Source organism: Pelecanus crispus, chromosome 9 (assembly GCF_030463565.1).
Source record: "Pelecanus crispus isolate bPelCri1 chromosome 9, bPelCri1.pri, whole genome shotgun sequence".
In the NCBI taxonomy this organism is placed as follows: Eukaryota; Metazoa; Chordata; class Aves; order Pelecaniformes; family Pelecanidae; genus Pelecanus; species Pelecanus crispus.
Genome location: NC_134651.1, coordinates 12,013,077 through 12,036,741, shown reverse-complemented (window position 1 = coordinate 12,036,741; position 23,665 = coordinate 12,013,077). Strand labels below are relative to the sequence as shown.

Here is a 23,665-nt window from a genome sequence, read left to right as displayed (position 1 = left end):
GGCTGGTCATTACAAGGAACAACCTCATGGCTCCATTCTGTTGGAATGGTCTGAAGCATGCTTCGACCTGTCCATCTCCCCTGAAGTTTTTGGGTGATTGGACCCTTGTTCCCAGGTTGTTCTCAGAGCCTCACTCTCTAAAAAGAAAAAAAAAAAAAAATCATTATATAGATGGCACACATACAGGTGCATGAGGCAGGGTTGTACTGGAGATATCACAACATGGATTAGAAGTGGGGCAGTGTGGAAAAGACTAACAAAAATATTCTGGGAGATAAAGGATTGATTTACAAGGAAGGATTAACTGTTCAATGTGTATTTGCCAACACTGAAACTAGAAGTTTGTGAAAGATATAGTAATTGATAGTTACAGTATGTGGACCGAAATGAAAAAATGAGAATCATTTAAGGTGGTGGGAGGATAGAAAGGGGTGTTATGAGGACAAGTAAGGTAAAACAAAGAAGAAACCTTTCCTGTCCAACCTAAAATAGACGGTAGCTTAGACTGCTAAAGAAAGTATTGGAAACTCCATCACTAAAGATGCCTAATACTATACTGGAGAAAGTCCTTGCAAATGTATTGTCATGAGTAGTCCGGCTCTGACCTATGGGGGTTGGATGACCTAATGTCTCTTCCATTTCTAGCTCTGTGCATCTATGATTAAAGTAGTTTATATAATGCAAGTGCATTTTCAATTACACTCCACCTTCTTGCGTGGGATAGTGGTAGTGCAGAGACCTCATTATATTTGTGGCACAATTACAGCATGACTGGTAGGAAATACTGCTGGTACTTGGTCTCTCAGAGACTCTGATCTCGTTTATATGTATGTTAGCTTTTCAAGCCATTTAGGTATGTTACAAGACTGCAGCGCTCTTTTTTCCATCTTCCTCCGTACTTGGAGGCCATAAATATATGGAAGGAATAACTGATTCTGGTTCGGCAATCCCGTGAGCAGTCCTTGGTGAAAATGTAAATGTTTATTGTTGTTGATGTGTAATACATCAGGATTCATTGTCAGCTGCTCTCTTGGACCAAGTTCTGTTTTCTGAACCAGAACAGGACATTAGCTAAAACATAAACACAGAGAAATTAAAAAGAACAATACTGGCTTGATGTAGAAAGTTGGGCTTTCAGTGCATTTTATGCTGTGCTGGATTTTTGTGGGGCTTATAACAATTAGTGTTTGGAGGGGCAGTTTTTGCTTCCAATTATTTTACAATTTCATTTCGTTTTGAAATTTATGCACCATGCAAAAAGAGTTTTGTGATGTGTCAACTGTCTTTGTCAGTGTGTTACAGGGTATTCAGAGTGCCTTCAGAGATTTGTCAGGGTACTTCTATTGCATGCATTTTTTTTTAATATATTCCTTTTAAGAATCTGTCTTGGAAGGAGCCACTCTGGGGTTTTAACTAAAATCTGCCAGCATCAAGTGTGACAAATGTGGTAGATGCTACACGTAATAGATGTCTTTAGAAGTGGGATGTTGAAGTCTCTAAAATGTTCGAGCACTGATTGTTCTCTGAAATTTCTCTCTGAGAAATTCATCCCCATTTGAGTGATGAACAACAGTGGAGTTGGTCCCATGCTTATTGGCACTTTATAACAAACCTGTGCAGGCACTGTGGTCGAGCTGGGTTTACTTGTGATTGAAGAATGAGATTGATTTTTGTGGTTGCCATAACAATTGGACTGTTGTGTGAAAAAATGTTAGTAGCGTTCACTGGAATGAGTTGACAGCTCTAGGATGCCTGTTCCCAAATTAAAACAACTGTTTCCAGCTCTGAGAAATGATGTCTGTTTAACTTTTGCAAGATGGAGCTCAGCAGGGTCTTAGAAATGACCTGAAGATCTTAAAAATTCTAGAAGTGCCTTTGCTGTGCTTAATTTTAAAATGCCAGCTTTGAGCTGGAGTTAATAAGGGTAAACCAGGAGGCTGAGCTTTCACTCCCACCAGGCTATTGTATGTACTCACAAAGTGGAGAGAACAGGACAATCTAAGGAGTCCCTAGAAGAATGTAAATGCATTGCAAGTGTCTAGACATGCAGTCACTCGTACTGTAAATGTCTTAGCACTGACATACTCAAGTTTAAAGAAGGCTTGCACTGCCTAAACCTCAATAAACAAAATGATGGTCATTACTGTCTTACCTCCAGTTGCAGCAGTCTGGTCTTTGGAAATGGGCTAACACTTCTGCAGAAGATTTAGCTTGGTGCTTCAGGAGCTGTTGGATGACTAGAGGGACTGTAGGCTGTGAGCACCAAGCCTGGGGCAGGGCAGGATGGTCAGTGTGTGGGTAGCCACTGAGCTGCTTGAATTTTCAGTCGTGCAGTGTTTGTGTGCTGGGAATTCACAGGCAGTAGGTTTCAGCCACCTTTTCCATGCTAGTTGGTGCTGTGGGTTCTTTGTTCTTTTTTGTCGTTGTTTTGGATGTGTTGGTTTTCATGAATGGCCAGTAGACATTGCAGAAGACTGCCTCAGTGTGAAAGTTGCCCTTAGGAGAGAATAGGAACGGGGAGGTAAATAAGGTAATTAAGTTCAGGCACCTTAATTCTACCCAAGCCCCTTTGCCTGGGTCTCCTGTTGGGAGACCTTTGGTGATTCCCTGCTCAGCCCCTTCCTTAGGTGCTCTGTTTTGCTTGCAGAGGCGCCCAGCTCGCTCGCTCTCTTGTGAGACTTGGCAGCCTAAATTCTGCCCACGACCTCAGCCCTGAGCAGTCCAACTTCAGGCAAATGGTAAAGTTGGGGCTTCAGTCTGAGTGACTTCACTTGGTGATGGCTGCAGCCAGGGCCAGGAGGGGTGGTGATCTGCAGAACGCAGGAACTTGGATACGGTTAGGCTGCCCAGCTGACTTGTGCTCATGGTGCCTGGGATGTCCTTCCTCCACCTCTGTTTTCCCTGGTTCCTGAATAGCTGGCTTGTGCTTGCTTCTTTAGGACTCTACCTCCTGTGAATGGTCACTTCAGCTGGTAGGGACAGCATCAGGCTTCACTGAGGGTTTTCTGATGCTCTAGTGGGTACATGCAGTTCTCTGAATGGTTATTTCACGGTTGTTGGCATTTGTTAGAGTGGTCAAAATCTGGGCTCCATGTCTTCACTGGTGGGTTAACTCATCTGCATGCTGCTGGCTGGGAAGGCCGTCCAGTTGTGTTAGGAGGATCTGCGTAGCTATAGGGTGCTGCTTTGTCAAATGTGTACAAACCGGTGCTTTTCTCTATTAGCAGCACCAAGCTGCCTTTACAGAAAATCACGCTGGTAACACCCAAACTTTGCCCAATAACTGGCCATGCCAGAAACCTTGCCTCTAATAGAGCCTGAGCCCATGGCTTACAAATGCAATGCTTCGTCTTGCTCCAAGTAGCCTTCCACTTGAGTGAAGGTGGAGCCCTGACCACTGGAACTTGTAATCTCCTTGTGTCATAGGTGTTTATATTTTATGGCTAACTCCGATTGTTGAATTCTGAACAGTTTAGCTGGCAAAAATTGAAATATTGTACCAAACCTTGCAGCACCAACTGTATAGTATTATCTCTGCTGATTCTTGCCAATACCTTTGTCTAGATGTACATATTTGCACAAAGAAAAACAAACTGCTGTTGCAGTCCAGTGATCTGTGAACGTTTTAATTACCATGATGGTAATTCCAGCTCACCAACAGACTACTTATCTTACCTCTACGGCTGCACTAGCCATTTATTTTAGGTCCTATTAAAGGTAAAAAGACTAACTGCTCTGCAGATATGCTTGTCTGCTTTAATTAGTCTTCCTTAAGCTGTGCAAAGAGAAACTGCACTTAATTAGCTTTCCTTCTTTCCTTAATTTAGGATTGATATACCAGCTTGTATATGTTGATGCTGTCATTACTGTCTAATAAAGTAAGTGCTTTATTCTGCAATTTTTTTTCCAAGGTGGTTGATTTGCAAGATGGCAGCTGGAGCCAGCGTGCAAGCTTTGGCTTTAGCAGTGCTCTTGTCACTGCCTCGGGGCTAGAGGTGGCTGGGTCAGCGCTCCTGGGCACTGCCTGGGGCTGGCAGGGTCTGGGCAGTCTGTGTGTGGCACATGCTTTCCTGACTCTTGCCTGCAGGTCCACCACGCTCAGTGCGAGCCGTTGCCCTGATCCTCCAAAACTCTCTTAGGCATTGCCTCTCTCTGGTGCATGAAACCTCTGGCCAACGAGGAGGAGGGAGAAAAGACTTTATTCTTCCATTGACAGAAACTCCGTGCCACAGCAGGTCCACCTCTGCAAACCTGCGTTAAACATATGATTTGAACAAAGAAGCTCCTGTAAAAAGTGGAAGTTTCCACACCGAAATGTTTGTTTTCCATCAATATGAGGAGGCTTGGGGGGTTCTTAAAGGCACATGTTTATCTCTAGTCCTTGCCAGAAAATCTCTTAACTCTGTGTGTGTGTCTGTATCTCCTAAACTGGTTTCCTTTAACCAAGTTGTGTGTATGTTGGAACAAGTGGACTTGGAACATCTCATTACTTTTACAAAGTATGTTTTGACAATTTTAAATGAATAAAACAGATTTTTATTAGGTGTAATGACAATGAGAGATGGCTCCTTCGGGGCTTTTAAAGGAGGGGGAAAGGCAGATGATCAAGCTTCTTAACCTACAAGGTCACCTTGGCACCCCTCCAGAAGCTGGAGACAGCTGACAGTTTGTATTTACCTGTGGTCAATGCAAATATGCATGCATGTAGCTGGGCTATTTACTTGTGCTTAAGCAATGTCTTTGTTAGCAGGTGCATGAAAAGTACTGTTGCCTTGAGGTTTAGCCACACAACCTACTGCAGGTTGGTTTTGTTATTGGTTACGGTCAGAAATGTGGTCTGATCTCTCCAAGATCCCTTGTGCCACAGCCTTTGGGGTATTGTGCAGCCAGACAGTATGGCCAGGGGAGGAATTTGAAAGGCTCCTTCTCTTTGTGGAGCAGACTTGCCACATAGCTGGGAGCAATGTTATTTCTTCACCCAGATGGTTTTTGTCAGCTGCCTCCAGGGTCCTCCCTGGGGGTTTGTACAGGAGTGGCTGGCGTAGGTGCCAAGGGAGGGGACAGCTTGTAGAGCATGTGCAGGCTGCGCTGCCCACACCCAGCCCTTCCTCCTCTTGCTTTTCTTGCCTTGCACCGATTCTCTCCCGGACGAGAGGTGGCTTTCTGCAGCATGCTGGAGATAAAAGGTGATACTGGTAGGGCTGGAGGAAAAGCGGAAGGAGATAGCTAAGAACATGCCTTCCTCGGAGACCTTGCCCTGGAGGAGCACGTGTGTGGGGTGCTGCCCTTGTGCTCGGTGCTGCGGTCCCATCACTCGGTGGATTGTTTTCTTTCCCACATGCCAGCCCCGGTTCTTATAGCCATCTGAAACTTGTCCAGTAATAAAAACTGAAAACCAGAAATATAATTCATCACACTTAATAATGCAATTACTGGTGAGCAGAATTTGCTTAGAAAACTTCAGCAAGGTGTACTCCTGTGTGCCAGGATTATCTCACTGGTATAAACTTTGAGCTCTGCCTGCAGATCGGCTTCTCTTGTCCCATTGACTACCTGGCCATCAGCTCTGTAACACTTCTGCAGAGTCCTTATGCCAGGGAGTATCATTCCTTGTGTTACTTGCTCAGTGACTTTCTTACCTCACCTTGCAATCTGTGCCCAGAATAAACTGCCTGTGACAAGCTACAAGTCCAAGTCCCTTGAGTAGTTTTAAAGGAGAAGTGGATCTGAGCCTGGTGGTAAAACATATCCCAGCTGTTCTGCACATAGAAATGCTGGTGAGAAATGCTAAATCAGTATTTGCCTGGACCCCTCTTCAGCTTTGCATCTGTGACTTTAAGTATCTCAGACGGCGAGCTGTGTCTGTGCCTGCAGTCTGCGTGCTAAGAGGCTGCTCGGAGCCTGGCCAGCGCGTCCCGAAGGGCAGCAGGCTGTGCACCAAGCGCTGCCCGGGGGATCTGGGGGCTGCCCTGCCAGCCCCGCGGGTTTGGGCTCTCTGAACTGGGGCCACCGCTGACCTCTGCAGTAGATTTGACTGGCCAAATACATCTCAGCAAAGCAGCCTGTTAGTTGCTGCCATTGTATAAATGCGTTCGGAATTTGGCACCCATGTATTTATGCTCACTTCTTTCCAGGGCAGACTGCAAATATGCACTTCGTTGAAACCAATCTGCTAATTTTTGAGCTGCCTGGAGCTACAATTCACAATGGGTGACAGATGCTTGTGGTTGCAGGCCCTGAACATCTGGGATAAGCTATCCCCCTGACACAGGAACCCACTTTTTCTTTGAAGAAGCTCTTAAGCCTTTTTCTTGCTTGCTTGTCAGATAAAGCAAGCCATTAGTGTCCGTTCAGTGCCATTTGCTCTTTTAAATGAAGTAAATTAAAGGAAGATTTACTAGATGTGGCAGGGGTGGGGGGCGAGGAGTTGCAGTGCCAGGATACTGTTGCCTTTATACTCTGTGAGTCAGTGGGACCTGGTATATCAATACATGCAGGTTGGCACACATGCATGCCCCCATACTGCTTGTAGTATATGTGTCTGTGTATCTGCATATGCACAGCTCCCTAAAGAAAGTTGCACAGTATCTTGGAGTGGAGGTATCCTGAAATTCCATCCTTAGGTGGAATTTTAAGGAATATGTATTTATGGAAGTAAGGTTGTTTGCAAGCCTTTAAAAATTGGTTGATTCCTGGTGCCGGATAGCTAGGCAGCAGCAGATCAAAGTCCCGGTATAGTTGAAAAGATTTTATATCTTTCAGTGTCACAATCTCTAATTTGTTTAGATGCATGTGAAGGATCAGAAAGTAACGTGCATCTGGGGATTAAGGCAGCTTTGCTATCCAATCTGAAAGCTAGCATATTCTAAAACATTTTCAAGGTCTCGGAAGGCAGTGAAGTGCTTTACTGATTTTTATGTCTTTGAAAATCTCTATTTAGTGTGCCTGGTGGAATTATATAAATACATGCTGCCAGCTGTCTGACACCAACAGATACCACCCAGAGCATTTAAGTACTGAAGTGATAGGCCTGCAAAGATAGAGACATTGCTCTCACTGTGCAAGCACCCATGCAAAAAGACTAAGACTTGCTAATTCCACGTGACACTTGCTCCTTTAAAAGTTTGCTGTAATTTTTCCCCTGCCACCTCTCCTACCCCAGGAGGATACCGGTGGTTATGCTGTAAGAAAAATGATGTATGTTTTCATTATGTATCTCTAGAAGGGAGTTGCCATCATGATATGAGTTTTTCTGCGGCCAGAAGAAAAGCAGCAGTCTGATCTCTTCCTTGGCAGCCTCAGCCTATACCATTGTGCTTGGGGATCTTTTAACTAGGGAGGGGCTGAACTTATTCTGAAGGTTAAGATAAAAGCAAAATAAACCAGCAAACCCATTCCTTTGCTGTTCTCACTGCTCCTCAGCTGCAGTCCCACATTCCACACGTAGTCCGGGGGGCCCGGTCAAGAAGTTGCTGTAGGGCAGCCCAGGATGAAGGGAGGCCCTAAAGCAGGAGTTTAGGAAGTTTTATGTGTTGAGTGCTTCAGGTTTTGGTTCTCGCTGGTGCCAGGATCTGGTCTTTTAAACATGATGATTCCTGAGTCAGATGCTCTATTTTGTCTCATCTACATGGCCCTAGACCATATCTCTGTACCATCTTGGTATGTTCCTGGTGTCCCCGCTACCCACCACTATGGGACATATGTATGTAAGCCTTCCAGGGCAGGGCTGCATATTCCAGGTACCACCTAGTACAGCATATGCAGAAATGCGTTTAGCTTTTCCTAAGCACCAAGTTGATTTGCTACATCTAATTAGCTGATTTGGAGCTCGCTCTTTTTATAGCCTTCATAGTGTTTCCTATTGAACCTGCTTTTCCCTTTGGTGCACAATGGGCAATGTAGATGTTATAAAGTACTGCACCCCTTGGGTGTCTTTACTGAGACCAAAACTCTCACTCATTTTTGTTATCATTCAGCTTGGTTTGTAGATGTTTCACTGCCCCTGCTCCGTGCTAGCTGTGCTTACGGAGTTTCAGATGCTGCAATATCTGCTCTTATGCATGGGGATGGGGGTTATTTGTGTTCCATTTAGCTTTGCAATTAGGAACGATCTATTTTTACTCTAGCTGCAAGGCATCGAGACTTTTTCTTGCTTGTTTCTTTGGAGTGAACTTGATGGGCTAAATTGTTTAGTTTTTGTGGAGGAAAATCAGTAATTAGAAGAAAGCTGTTAAAAGCAAGCAGTTCAACCAAAAATAAAAAGGAAAAAAAACCGAAGGAGATTCACTTGTCTAAAACCTTTTTTTTTTTTAGATTAGATTTAGACTTTCAGATTAGATTGGAAGATGTTTCAACAGACAGTCTTCTGAAAGCATGGTTGTTTTTGTCTGGATGTCTCTGATGGTCTCTGTGTTTTGATACCTTCTTCATGACTGGAAGATAAATTTTTCTTTTTCTTCTTTTTTCCTTGGATAGGAAAGAATGCATTTTCACCATCGACCCATCAACTGCCAAAGATCTTGATGATGCTTTGTCCTGTAAACAACTCCCTGACGGTATGAGATATATTTTACAAAATCCTTCTCAGTGTTTATATTCAGCTGTTGACACATTTGTATATATAACGTCATGAAGTATTCTTGACCAAATATGAGTAGAGTAATAAAATAGTTTTTCTTTTGTTGTTTTAATTGCCTGTTTTCAGAAATCTTAGAGCAGATATCTTCAAGCTGCACTCTGAAGTCATCTTGGTGTCAGGAAATGCAGAACCATAGTGTTTTGCATAATCAGAACTGTAATTTGATTTGAGCAGATCTCAGCTGTCTCCTGTCATTACAGGAGTTACAGCTGAATAGCTAATATGCCACTCTTGCAGACTGACATCTAGTGAAACTTAGACCTTGAATACGCAGTCCCTGGATAAAAGAATCCATTTTTTTGAAGGTCACTGGCTGAATTTCTTTTTGGTGTTTATAGGATGCTGGGAATTGTCAGATGGGCAGAGTGTGCCTTATAAGTTGTGTTATTCTTCTCATTGCCTTTTTAGCTTTCTCTTCTGCCTTATTTGTACTTCTACTATGCTGTAAGCCAACAGAACAGAAAGTAAAGCTCCCGAAGCCAAATCTTGATGATTCTGACTTAAGGAACTTCCCTCTTGTAAGCTTGCTTTGCCATCCAAGTTCTTCTCGTTTAGTTTGATGAGATCCAGTAACAGGCTTAGTTAGAAATATTGCATGATTTGATTAGCCTATCCACCACTAATAAAGAAGATAAAGTGATTTTTTGTGTGCGTGTTTAGTTTTTCTTGCTCTTGCTAATTGTCACAATATGATGATATCAAAGACATCATTCCCTGTTTTTTGGGTTGATTTCATTCTGTGCAATGTGGCCAATGAATTGTCATGTCATTTAGACCCAGGTACAGAATAGTATTACAGGGCTATAAAACTGATGAAAAATCAGAGATGAAAGAAAATTTGAGGCTGATAAAATTATTTCTAATTATACTGTACAATACCAGTTTTTGAGGCAAGATTAAGAAAAAATTGCTGTTCTATTTCACAGAAAATTTAAACAGTCTTCTTGAGAGATCCTAAGCTGAACTCTGTTCTCCCTCTTTCCACTTTGTCAGCTGAATTATCTGTAGATTTATGACAGTGTTGTGATCCCACAGCCCCTCAGATCTGAGGCGTTGAAACTCTCAACTTCTGAGCCTCTACTGATCACATATGTGTGGGTTTTAGATGCTGCAGGAAACCATTCACTGAGCTGGTTTGTGGCACATACATCTGCATTTTTCTCTCATCCGCTGTTTGGAGAAAGTGTTCAAGGAAGACATCTGTTTGAACAAGAATTCTTCTTTCCCAGAAAGCCTGCAAAGCCACTGCAGGGCTGTCGCTCATACTTGGCACTTGTTGATATACCTGCTGATCAGGGATGTGGCCGCACGCCGAAGTCTGCCTTGTGTCTCTGACTCTGGCTGCAGAAAATGCTGTATGAGGCCTCTTGCTGCAGTCTACAAGGAAGGAGACGTACCATTACAGAAGGGATCGTCTTCTTGTAAGGTCCACCCAAGAGGGTGCTAGGTGTTACTGGGCTTTTACTTGATTGTGGGAGTTCTGTAGCCTGCTGGCTACAAATCCCCTTGTGATGCAGAGGTGGATGGCTGCAGCACTGCCCCGTGCCCTGATCAAGCCTCTTTGGAACAAATTATTCTCATGCAATCCAACTGAGGAAAAATAAACCAAGTGGAATTTTTTTTTTTTTAAAGTTGTCTTCTGAGTGGACTTCTTTCATGCTGCTGTGCTTTGCCAGTCTTCCCTGCTTTGTTGCTTTTTGTTCTCTGTACAGGCATGAGGCAGAGGGAGCTGCCTGCATGTGGGGGAGAAAGAAAACACCCAAGTCCTCTTGGCCTGTTTGTTTCTGGTTTGTCCTTCTCCCAGGGGCTGTCAGGCCTGTGCTGGCCTCCTGGAGCCTCCAGATGAAGGTTTTCCCTGCCCTTCCCTGATCTTCTATGAAGGCTAAGGAATATGTGAAAGGATCATGTCAAAGCCATGCTTTCAGGGGTTGTCTTTACCTGTATATAGCACAGGAGCAGGCACAGTTCTCTCTCCCAGGATACCCAGTTATTTCAGGATGCACATACCCGAGTGGACAGAGGATGCTTCTGCAGTCAAAGCTAATAATTCCTTTTCCCAGGAAAACTAAGCAGTTGGGAAGGAAAGATAAAATGGACTGGACTACAGGGTCACTCTGCATAGAAAAAGTTTGCAAAGCTCAGTTTTTTAAATAAAACAAAAGCAGAAGGTGCAGGAACCTTTCTCCTCTTTCAGTTCCCCAAAATACACTTTGTCAGTGTGTTTTAGAAGAGACATGAAGAAACCAGGAAGGAGTAGCAGACAGGGCACAACTCTCTCCCTGAGAGTAAAAGAAAAGATTTGCTTGGCTTGTATCGAAAATGTATAGGATGGGAAATCCAGTGTGGATTTAGTGATTTTTGAAAGTCCGTCCTAGGATCATTATATACACCCCACTTTCCTCCAGATGAGCCTCAGAGGAGAAAATCCAAGAGGCAGATGAGTGAGTGCACCCGTTGGTGGCTGTGCCAGCCCGAAGGTCTTTGCCTGCACGTCTCATTTTCCATGAACCATTAAGCGGGAGCCTGCTTGCAGCAGCCCTCTGTGTGCCAGATCTCTGCCTTTTGGCTGGAGCCATGCATCCTCCAACAGTCTTGTTCCGCCCCAGGCTCCTCTCAACGAGAAGGTGCTCTGAGCTGGAGCCTTTTTTAAGAGTGATCTTATCTGTGCCTGTCCTGGGCATCGTGCCCTCTGCCTCTCCTTTTGGCCTCAGGTCCGCCATGAGAGTGATGCCCACGCTCCATCACAGCACTGCCTCAGCCTTAGGCCAAGGAAAGTCACTCCCTAGAAAAGCCACTTTTGATGCTGGTGAATGTCCCAGGGACCAGGTTTTAAATTAGTGTGGAAAGAACCACCATGGAAATACCCTTTCTTTTATTTTGAAGTCTGTGTTGTTTATTCTGAGGAGACCTTGTGGCTCAGAAGGAAGTACAGACAGGAAAACAGGCCTTGATGGTCTTTGATGCAGTTAGGGTCAGTTAGGGAGGGAGCTGAGGAGCTGAGTGAGAGCAAGTAGCATAAAAAGACTGCAGGAAACCCTTCGAGCAGGCATGGCAGCTGGCCGGCCAGCTCAGCGTGGGTCCCTAAGCAGGCAGAGGAAGGAAATCTCAGCATTGTATCTCTGCTGCAACGTTTGTTTAAAACATGAGATATCTCTGAAGCAGAGATATCCAGTCTGGTAGCTGGAATCATGTCCGTCTCCATTTTTAAGGCTCCTGATGTTGTGCAAGGAGATGCTTGCAGAATCTTTTTAGTGAAGATGAGTAATAAAAGCAAATAAGAACTGTACCGATGGACTCTTGTCCATTATTATCCTCCCAATGTGTTGCTGTTTGATGCACAAACTTGATCCAGCATTTCATGAACCTTTTCCTCTACCAACTATGGTTCAGTATTGAAATGCTAAATTCCAAAGGTTAAATTTTTCAAATGCTTCCTGATCTGAAGAACCCAATCAAAACATTATTTTGTGAGCCTCCTATAAGGGATATCTGTTTCACATGCAGCTGGCAATATAAGCTATATCCTGTGCCCGTTTCTAAGGTGTGACCTCAGAGATACAGCTGGAGAGCTTGTTGCCCATGAGGCAAGGTGCTAGATCCTCACCCAGGGTATGAGCATCACATGGTGTCGGTTCCTAGCAGGAGAAAGTAACAGGAATGTGTGTATTTATATTATCTGACATGCATTCTTTGCTGCAGTCCCTATTTTGCATCCTGATGGGGAATTAGCATTTAGAGCTAGTTCATTACATCAAACGGTTTCTGGACGGAAGTGGGCTCTACCCAGCTGGGAAGACTCTTCTCTTCAGCTTCCAGCACTGGGGACTTCAGCCCTCAGACCTGTCCTTTGCTGTTGGCAGGAGACATCCAGATCCATTTTGTATCACACGTTCCTGGGACATTTTCTTGCATGCAAATTGAATCTCCATGGATTTTTTGGCCCACTGTGAGCTGATAGCCTTACTCAGTGATTTTCAGCCTATGGTCTACTGACTACTATAGCACTATGTAGATTACTGTTATAGGCTCATGAAATGTGGCTGGCAAAAGCAGGGGTATAAATACATCAGCATATGTAAAATTTTTTAAGATATCTGCACTTCGACTTAAAATTTTTCAGGAATTTGCAAATTTAGAAAGGTCCAAAACCAGTGCTGGGAGTCCTTTGGGTTCACTTCTTTGTGTTCACTTGCTTGCAAAGCTACGTCTGTTCCCAACTCTTTAGTGTTAAGTTGAGCCCCTATGGGAACCTCAATCTTTTGCTTAATAGAGCTTTTTGATATGTTTTGGAGGTACTCTGAGGATTTTTGGCTTTAAAAGTTGCTATGCTAGCTGCAATGATTATGACAAGGAGTTGTTTTAGAGGTTAAGAGCTTATCCAGGGCTGGCAAGGCTGCAACTCTCATGAGGGCAAAGTTGTGTTAAGAGTTAACACAGCTTTTATTCCAAATGTAAATGTGGTTACAAGAAATTATTATTTTTTCCATCTTTTTTGCCCATATGTAAAACACTTTAAAAAAAAAAACCAAAACAAAACACACCACCAAAAAAACCCAACATGAACAAACCACATATCTGGCATCCTCATGATGTCAGGAGATCTCCAAAAATCAACAGAGAATGCAGAACCCAATTCAGAAAATGTCTCTCTGTTGCTGTATAGCACCCGTAATAACTACAAGAAAAAATAAACCACTCATTGCCTGAACTTCTTCTATCAGACAGCTAAATCAGTGCATTTCAGAAGATTTTGAAGAATGAAATTGTCTTTGTCCTCAAGCATTTGTTGCTAATTTATTCAAGACTGAGGCATTTTTTTTGCCTTGAAGGATCTTAGGCAACAAGCAGAGAGATAAGGGACTGGTTCTGCACCTTTGCTTAGTTTTAAAACTTCTCCATTCCAGTCACTGGATGGAGGACTCACCCATGCTACATCCTCAGTAAAAGAAAGGAATTTTTTTCTGAAATAATCCACAAATCTATCATGAAGAACTACGCGGTAGCAGAGTGTCAGTAGCAAAGGAAGCATGGGATGGTTGTGGGAATAGCTGTATTTTTAATGGAGCTCACAGTAGGATATTGCAGCAGTTGGAGACTTTTCAGGGATATATGTCTTAAGTGGGCCAGTCTGGTTTTGAGAGGATTTTATATTGGAGTCTGCTTTTGATTAACAGTCGTGCTCCTCGTTATTGTTTAATGATAGCAGTAGGGAGGTAAGCTTGCTGTTCGCATTTGTGAGTGTATATTTTAAAAAAGATCAGCTCCAATAAAGAAGGAAAATAGGGTTATTTATGTAACAGCTTTAGAAGTATGAACAAACTGTACTCCATTTAGATGACTCAGCATAATCTTGGAGTAAAAGATGGATCTGGACTGCACCTAGTTTCTACAGCCTTTGTAGAGCTGTTTCAGGGTAGCTTGAGGTTTTAAGCAAGTTCATTTCAGTCAATACTCTTTTGTGATCCTTTCTGCACGTCTTCTGACAAATTACTGCAGCCAGGAGCATACAACAGAGCCACTCCCGGTTTGTACGAATGTTGCAGAGCATTCACAGAAAACAACCGTACCACTTTCAAGCCTGAATGTTTTCACCCAGGGTGCAGACGTTTAAAGATTTATTCTTGTCTCATCATGTAAGAGCACGCCAGATGACCTGTGTGTCCCAGTGGCACCAGGCAAGTTTCCCACACTTGCCAGCTTCTTCTGGGAATCATTGGAAAGTGGTGTTTGTATTTCTGGTAATATACACAACTGATGCAGTTGTGTTTGAAGGCTGTTTACTGGTAGGAACAGAAATGAAATTTGACCAGTTTAAAGGCAGACAATTCCATCTAGTAAAATGTCAGGCTGTGACATGAAGGAGGCAGCAAAATGACTGGGGTGCATTTCTGAAGGCTTGTCTTACATATGTGCAGGTCTTTTGATGCTGATTTCAAAGCAATACTTTGGGCCATACTGACAGAGCTTCTGTACATCTTTTTGTGTGGTTCTCACTGTTGTTCTCTCATTGCTGTATCCCTACAATCTTTCACAAAGTAATTCAAGTTTAAGTAATTGAAATCTTATTCTAGGAGGAATTGTTGTACTGCATAACAGAAATATATTCTACAGGCTGTTTACCCTGGTTTTTATGTCCTTAGTGACATTGGTTGTCTGCATTTTGGAGCAAGGTCATATAGATATATTTATTGAAGCTTCCCAGTATTTACCTGATGACCTAAGCAAATGAGATTTCTGCAGTGTGCTGCTCCATGTTTTTTCCCTTCCCTTCAAATCTGTTCAATCTGTTGGTGAATTTAAATCAAATATACCTAAAGAGAATAGGATAAAAACCTCAAACGCATTGTGTTTCTATAAGTGTCACGAAAATGGTGTATAAGCAAAGAGCAGAACTTCTCTTAGTGACCCAAATCTGGGAAGAGTGCAGCATGACCTTTCTCCTCAGCAGACACTGTGGGCTGCAGTTTTCAGAAGCAGATCTGCAGAGAGTAAGGACTTACATCTCTGTTCAAGGAGCCTATTTCACACATTTTGGTAAAACCAACCAGTGTTTTGCCAAATGTTGATAAAATTATCCCTTGTCTACTGCAGGCTTATGCATACTGGGGCTGCTTTTCTTAGACCTCGTGGACACCTTAGTAGGCATCCCTAGTGCAGGAGCTCCAGCGTCTTGTGCCTGAAAAACACCTGTAGAGCTCTGGTAGCCCTCAGATGTTCTCTGCCATCCCAGGTGACCACCTGCTCTTCTTTTCCTTCCATCCTTGTTCTTTCGTGATGTAGGTTGCAAATATTTGGGTTGTTTCAATTTTGCAAAGTTGTGTGCACTTATATTTTGGTTTTTAAGACATAAGTATTCCCTCTTCTATTCAGCTTTGTCCCTCTGGCCACTTAAGGACTGTAGGGTGAAATTTGCCCTAGCAACACATGGTACAGGACCTTTCAGCTAATCCATTTGGTTCCAGCAGCGCAGAGTGTAGGAAGAGTTTGCAATTGGAGTTGTGCTGGGCTGACTTGCTTAAGATAGACACTGAAGAATGGACTAGTGTTGAATCAAAAGTTACATTATGAAATTACTACGCTTCCTTCTTTGTAAGGTGTTTAACATGAACAGACACCAGACTCAGCTTAGAGAGAACATGACAGAAATCCCACATTGATATATGTCAAATGTAAAATGACGATAAACTGCAAATTACTTAAATTTATTGCAGGAGTCAAATAGGGGAAAAATAGAGACCTACAAGGAGTGAGATTGTACATAACATTTGGTCAGTTTTTCCTTTGGTATTGGACATAATTAGCTCGGCTCTCCTGTTACCTGCTGATTAGTCTGGTGGGTTTTTGTTGTGTCATGAGGAAAGTGAAAAAGACATATTGCAGTGATTAGAAACAGGTACATGGTTCTATGATACCCTTTCTTTCTATCAAGGGCTTGTGGTTGCAGATTCTTTGAAATATGCAAAATACACTCAGGTCTGTGCCAAATCCAGATCCCTGCTGTGTCCCGTAGTGTAATCCCATGTAATGCTGGGGAACTGCCTCATGTACAGTATATTTTGCCTCTTCTTTTAAAGTAACATGGGGTTGTGTGTGGAAACACACATCACTTCCAATTTCCAAATACACAGCTGAATGGAATCAGAGGGCTGGATTGCGTCAGCTTTCCTCCACCGAACATCTCTCTTGAAATCAATGAGACAACTTGAAAACATAGGGCTCCCCTCAGCTTGCGTGGAAATAGGGCAGCTTGCTTCAAAATGATGGTGGTTGAAAGGGAAATAGACTGAGCCTAATGCCCAGACAAGTGCATTAAACTGGGTGATAAGGTATTGGGGTGGAGATTAAGGGAGTCTGGATTTGATTGGGGCATTGATTGCTGGAACATAATTTGTTAAAACATTTTTTGCATATATTTGAAAGCTACTTGTGAGAAGATTGGTTAAAAGCTTGGTTAAGCAAAAATGGGCAGGATTTGTTATTGGTAATTCATACTTGTTGTACTGGATTTTTTTGTCAAGTATAGATATTTTATAAAGATTCCATCCTTATCCCAAAAGCTTTTATTTTGGCAGTATGCAAAGAAAGCGGTCGGGGAAAAAGGCACAGGATTAAAACAAAATAAAAAGTAGATTGTCTATGAAGGACTAATCTAATGAAGACAATGGCTGCAGAACATGCAAACAGACATGCAAATACCAGTAGAATTACTCATAAAAGTGAGTTTACTTTCCTGCAAGGAGGAGAGATGCTCTGGCCGAAGTTGCTTTCCAGATTGTTTCAGTTCATAAATTCAGGACCTGGGACAATTCCCCAAAGATTTAGAAGCGCTGGGTTGTGTCCCCCGGTGGATCTCACTAATATTTGTGGATACAGACTTAAAAACAATAGTGTCTGATTGTATATTGAAGAAAAAACCCAAATGTCTTTAAGGAGCTGGGTAATGGGGAGAGGATCCAGAAATTCCTGTGTAAAGAGATTTGTCTAGGATTTCTGTTCATGAAAAAGGACCTCAGGGACCAGGAGGGTCTTTAGAGAACAACTGCGAATAATAGGTGATGGCCAGATAGAGCTAGAGAAAACAGGATTTTTCAGTAAATTTAGCAGATAAGAATCAGAAGATGTGTGAGGAAGATAAACTTTAAAAGGGTACAAATAGCTAGGAATAAATTCCCACATGGTTAACTTTGGTCATATGTTCTGTTGCATGCAGGCAGCAAAGAAGTTACTGCTGTATATATTCTTTATTATCAACTTTCTTAAATGGCAGGATCCCTCAGAATCACTGGGCTATTGTTTTAACTTTAATTTATTGCAATGCAGGGGTTTTGGAACAGCTGAACAGGAAAAACATCTTCTTACAGTGCAATTCACTACAGTATTTCTTGATTGTTGACTATTATGCTAGTTACACAGACAGAGTAAAACCAGGTGCAGATGGAAATATTTTGGAAATCTTTCAAAAAATAAACAAAAAAAGTTGGACGGCTAAAAGTGAAGTCTCAGTGGTTGCCTTCTGTTCTCAAAGAAGTTGAAATGTCAAGGCTGTTCAGTGGAACTACCTTGTGCATGTTTGGCCTAGCACTAAATCCCAAGGTCTCTTTGAATGCCTGGGAATTCTCACTCAGCCTTGGATTACTGTGTTCCGTAGAGATATGGCAAAAGGGACTGACCTAGCAGTAGAGAGAGGCTGGTCCCTCCCCACTCTAAACCTTCACTTCAGGAACAGGATGACATCCTACACCCAAAATGATTATAATTCATCTTGAAAGCTGCTGGGTGTCACTTCCCATCTCTTTAAATTCAAAGACTACTGATTTCCTGATAAGAGTTAACCTCATGAATGGGTCTTGGAATAGTGATAAAAACAATTCATGTCGTGAGTAGCAGAAATTGTCCTTCTACCTTCATCATGTTGGCTGGAAGCCTTGCTGTTAAGAGACTGCTAGGAGTCTCCCTTGGCATCTTCTCCTTACCAGCAAAGAGTGCTTTCTGAGCTGGGAATCTGAGTTCACAGCAGCACAGTCATTGCCTCCATGTCCTGCTTGACATCTTGTTTTGGTGAAGGGTTGAAGATCCATCTGCCAAGTGCTGGGGATAATCTCCGAGTAGCAAAGATTCATGTTGGGTCTAAGTCATAAGTAGTCATCTAGAGGTTCTCTCAGAGATGACCATATAGCAAGTACTGGCATTCAGTGGGTAAATCTGATGTATTTGAGGTTTGTAACTCCTCTTCATTTTGCTCATTATACTTGAATCTTGCAAAGACACCAGTACAATTTATAAAACCTCTAAGTGGAACTTGCTGTTTTGGCATCTCACAAAGTCTGCTAGACACTTGTGCAGGCACAGAGAAAATGAGCTTACCCATGACCCTTGGCAGTGTAAACAGGTACCAGCATAGGAATGGGGAGAAAGCCTGCACAGGCAGAAGGTGGGACATAGGCATCGCTGCATAAGGAACGATTGTGTCTGGTCTCAGTCTGCCAATGCCAGACACATTTGATATATCAAAGAAATGGCACATCCTCTTCCTTTTCCATCATTATACTGTCTGTCCCCAACTGTCCTGTGCTCTGACCTGACTTTCACTATTAAAATACTTGTGCCCCACTTTCGTCTGTATTTTCCTGCTTGTATCTTGCTCAGCAGTGTGAACAAATCTTTATGCTGTATGCTTATTCTGTTGGATATCGTTCCCTGTGTCCTTCAGTCTGCAATTAAAAGTTTTATCTGGTACATGCTGTGTAAATTCTGTCTTTCCGAGTATTTAGTGTTTTTTCCCTCAGGAGAATTTGTTCCTTGTGTAAGTATCCAACTTAATGGTGCAGTGGTACTACTTGCACAGAAGAGCTCTTTTATTCTCCTTGGGAGATATTGAAGGTATGGGGTAGGCAATAGGTGTATTCTGGATGGCAGCATCTCCTGTCACAAGGTGATGAAGAACTCTGGAAAGTATTCTGCTTAGGAAGGGTTCCTTTCCTAGTATGTTTTACTGCTTTTCATCTTCACTTGTCCTTCATTGCACTTAAGGAACACATGAGTTTTTTTTTGTACCTTACCTGGAGCCAATCCCAAATTGGTTTGTATAATCATAGTTGTCTCCATAACATCCAGTTGATGCCAGAGACAAAATGGCCAAAGGTCAGGGTAGTTGAGACCTGAGTAAAACAGAGCTTTTAAAGTCACTACAAAACAGATAGGAGTTGTTCTGGATTTTAGGCTCATTGATGTCCCACACTGACCTTTTAACTTACAGAAGAAAAGAAGAAAATAACAGAAAACCTGTTACGCTTTGTTTTTATGAAATGCTCTGACTATTTCCCGGTTCTCTTGGGATCACTGAAAGCATCACTTTGCAACATCACCATCCCTATCAGTGGTTTCTCAGATAATTCCAGAAATCCAGCAAGTGCCAAGACTTTCAGTATGGGAAGAGTTAACATTTGAAGATTTGATCACATTCCCCTGTGATTTCACTGTATTTCTCACTTTGGAATAACTGGGGCCAGTCCTGGTTCTGCTAACATTGAGGATTTGGTCCATCTTGCAGCTCCTGAGTTTATGCAGTTAAATGAGAAAAGTCACAGCTTTTATTGTCTTTACATCAGCCCAGCTCCTGAAGAAAAGGATGTAAAAGTGATCTGTAAAGGTTAAAGAGTTAAAAGGTTGTGTTGTGGTTTAACCCGGCAGGCAGTTAAACACCGCACAGCTGTTTGCTTGCTCCCCCACAGTGGGATGGGAGACAGAATTGGAAAAAAAACTTGTGGGTTGAGATAAAGACAATTTAATAGGACACAAAAGGAAGGGAAAATAATAAGAATGATAAAACAATATACAAAACAAGTGATGCACAATGCAATTGCTCACTACCTACTGACCAATGCCCAGCCAGTTCCCAAGCAGTGGCCATGCCCCCCTGGCCAACTCCCCCCAGTTTTTTGTTCAGCATGATGTCATATGGTATATATGCCAGTTTGGGTCAGCTGTCCTGGCTGTATCCCCTCCCAGGTTCTTGTGCACCTCCAGCCTCCTCACAGGCAAGGCAGTATGAGAAGCTGAAAAGTCCTTGACTTAGTGTAAGCACTGCTCAGCAATAACTAAAACATCAGCGTGTTATCAACATTATTCTCATCCTAAATCCAAAGCGCAGCATTATCACAGCTACTAGGAAGAAAATTAACTCTATTCCAGCCGAAACCAGGACAGGTTGAAAGGAAGCAAGGAAAAGCTCAGCCCCACCCAGCCCTTTTGCTGTTTGCAGTCTGATGCAGGCACTTGGAGTGCCACCACTCCCTCTCCCTTCACCCCATGAGAAGAGTTGGCGGCCTGACCTTGGCTGCCTCTCCAGGTGCTACAAACCCAGAAAAAAGTGGCTAAGCATAGTTCAAGGAAGAGTTCAAGTATCTTGAAACCTTGGCCAGGCTGTTCCTGATGGTCTCAAAGTCTCTCTGTGGCTGGTGGGTGAAGGGGGCTGTTTCTATGGGATGTTTCTCATGTGAACCAGTGGCAGAGATCCTTGGATGGGGACATCTCCTAGAGGCAACGCGTAGGCAATACGTTGTATTTTGTGGATCATTACCATTTAGAAGTGCTTACTTTTTGGGCAGACAGTTTTTCCTCTTTTGAAATTGTTGCAACATTTGCTAAAGTCGTATATGTGCTTGGTTGGAAAAATTGCTGCTCTGTGCCCTGGGGAATTGTCCTGCTCTCTTGAGATACAGGATCCTGACTCCTTTTGCCAAAGTCTTTTTGTTAGGTTATGTCAAGGAAGAGACCTTTAGAGAAGGAAAAAGCTATTACTTGCTTAAAAAAAGGTGTAATTAGTTGCATTCCGGTTGGCTAAAGGACAATCATGTGATAATATAAAAAATTTGGTTTCCTGGTAAACAAGTTAATGGATTTATGCTCAGTTGCACTGTGTTTTCAAAAAACAAAATGGCCCTAGGGCACACAAGTAAAATTTAAGTACTTTCCTTGTTATTTTAAAATAAGTAAAATAAAACACACTGTCTGATTTTCTGAACAATAGCTTGGCTTCCTGCAGTGGAAAAGTAACCTCAGCTGAGAATTAAAGCCACCCACCTTTGTCTTCAGGCTTCAGAGCAGACAAATAACTCGCTCTTTCCATGGTTCCACTTTTGTTTTTTTATTAAACTCTTCTCCATCTTTCTTCTTTTTTTTTTTTTTTTCTTTCCCACTGGCTCTTTTCTCCCACTCACACTGTCACTCTCTTTTCGCTCTCTCTTTTCCTTTCTCTCTGTCCCAAGAGGGACACCTCTGTAACACTTGAGCCATGGACGTTCATACATGTGCCGAAGAGAAACAGAAATGTTTGGGCTTGGATCAGGTCCTTCATTTAAAGGCATGTGTTAAAGATCTGTAATGGTCCCTAGCTACTTCTAGCAGCTTCCCCAAGTCTCAGTGCCATTTTCTGCCTCCGTGCAACTGGGATTTATTTTGTGTCCATCCCTGTTACTGTCTGCAGCCCCTCTGGCTGTCCCTTCTGTAACTGAGACCCCTGTAGAGGCTATGCTTGCCCGTTTGCCCACGATCACATGTGAGAACTTGAGCCTTTGTGAAGACCCGTGCTCTACTGTAGCACTGCTAATAGCAACAAAGCATGCATGTAGGTTAAAGGCTTCATTTGTCTCTCTTTATGCAAGTTTTTCATACTTTTGCAAAGCATTGAATATTGCTTTGCAGATACGAGGAGCAGCATGGTACCCCCAGGGCAGAGGAATGGGAAAGAGCTGTAATTATTTGCTGCAAGAGTTTGGTCTAGCCAGGGAACAGCCAACTACCTTTAATTGCTGGTAGCAGGCAGGTAGTTGGCTGCTTTCTGGCTAGAGCAAACACTTTGCAATCTGCTTTGAACTTGACTGTGTCTCGCTAACTGAGGGGTGAACAGTGTAAGAAATAGCGGTTAATACAAAAAACTTGGTATTAAGTTTTAAGTTGACTCAACACTCTACTAGTGTTTGTCTTCTCTCCTGAGAATGATGATGCTTGAAGGTGAGATGAAAATAAAGGGGAATGTGTGCATGCTAGAGAATTACCTTCCGCTGTTTTATTCTTGAAGAGCTGCATTTTTAAGTTGCATGGTCCTAAAATTAGCATATGCTAAGGTATGAAGTGAAGTTGCTTGGTCTTTTTCTCTGCATTTGTGCTAGGAGTGACTGCAGTTGCTAAAGGCAGAGAAGAGGGATTTGCTGCCAGTGTGTTCCCTTGCATACTGTTCAAATACATTCAACTCAACTTTCTAATTTCTGGGGCAAATACTTGATATGACTTGCTGAGTTGGCAGTTTTTATGGAGCATTTAGAGACTGGAAGGGTCTTTTCCTTCTCTTCCAGCTCTTTCTTGCTAATCCTTTTTTGTTTATAATTTTCCTCAATAAAGAAGGAAGAAAGTTCTTTGAACTGTTTTCTCATAGAGAATGAGATCATCAGTGAAAAAATAAAAAAAAAGGAACAGCTTGTTCTTTGTTCTTCTGTGAGGTGCCACCAATTTTCCTTTGATTTTAGCATCCTATCAGTGTTACGCACACAAAGTTTTGGAGTGGGTTCAGACACACCAGATTCCCAGATCAAGGAGCCAAACCGTCTCCAGAGCTGCTGTGTGCCTAATGCAGCATTGTGCTGGGGGAGACCTGCCACTTGTAGCTCTATTACTTGGTGAGCTTTGTGAGGGGATCCAGGCTTCTAGAACTTGGAGCAGTACAGGTCCATTACCTTTTGCTGTTCTAGCAACCTATGTGATGGTAAACAAAAAGGGAGATTGTCATCTCTGTGTGTAGTAACGTAAGGACATCAGGCCTGTGTTGTTTGCAGTAAGGCGGCAACAAATCCTGTCCCTTTTGCACAGAGCGTTGGCCCAAGAGGAGCTTTGGTGACTGAGTGTCCAGCCCTTTCCCTATTTCTACTTGCAGACCTCGGGAGGAGAGCTCCTCTTTGCAAAGGGCCTCATTATTGGGTTTTGCAATGCCATAGTGTAATTTCAAATAATACTCCTGTCTCCCATCCATCTCTGTTGCTGCATCTCTGTATTTGCAGAGGGGGGCTAATAGGGTGCAGCTGGTTAATAAAACATGTGTTGCTTGATTCTAAACTGCATTCCCTGTTGCTAAACGTCTCCCATGTAGCAGCTTTGTAGTGGTGGAGTTTGAATGGGATGACAATTTTGCACCCACTCTCAGATGAAATGATTTTAAATGAAAAATCCCAGAGATCCTGAGTGAAAGAAGCCATCCAAGTGCCTTCAGCGCTTTTCATTGCAATAGATGCTTCCTTCAGCTCTTGCTTTAATATCAGCATATGAAGTGTCTGGCTTAATCTCCTGTACATTCTTATGTAAATTCCTTTAAAAAAAAATATCCTTAAACTGGTAGTGTATACCTAGCTTTAGGGGTTGTTGAGCAGCTTTAGCTCCACTGTAGGAGAATTTTAAATTTGGGGTGAAGTAAGTCTGTGGTTTGTAAAGTACTCATTTCTCTAAGAAATTTAGGGTATAAAGTCTATCATGATGGAG

General features: G+C 42.7%; 1 protein-coding gene across 1 annotated transcript in view; it reads left to right on the top strand.

Moving 5' to 3' along the window:
- DIS3L2 (DIS3 like 3'-5' exoribonuclease 2) overlaps window positions 1–23,665 on the top strand; it is a 196,722-nt gene that overhangs the window by 90,178 nt on the left and 82,879 nt on the right. The window contains 1 exon segment of the mRNA XM_075716108.1: window positions 8,476–8,555. Coding sequence (XP_075572223.1) covers window positions 8,476–8,555 — 80 coding nt within the window.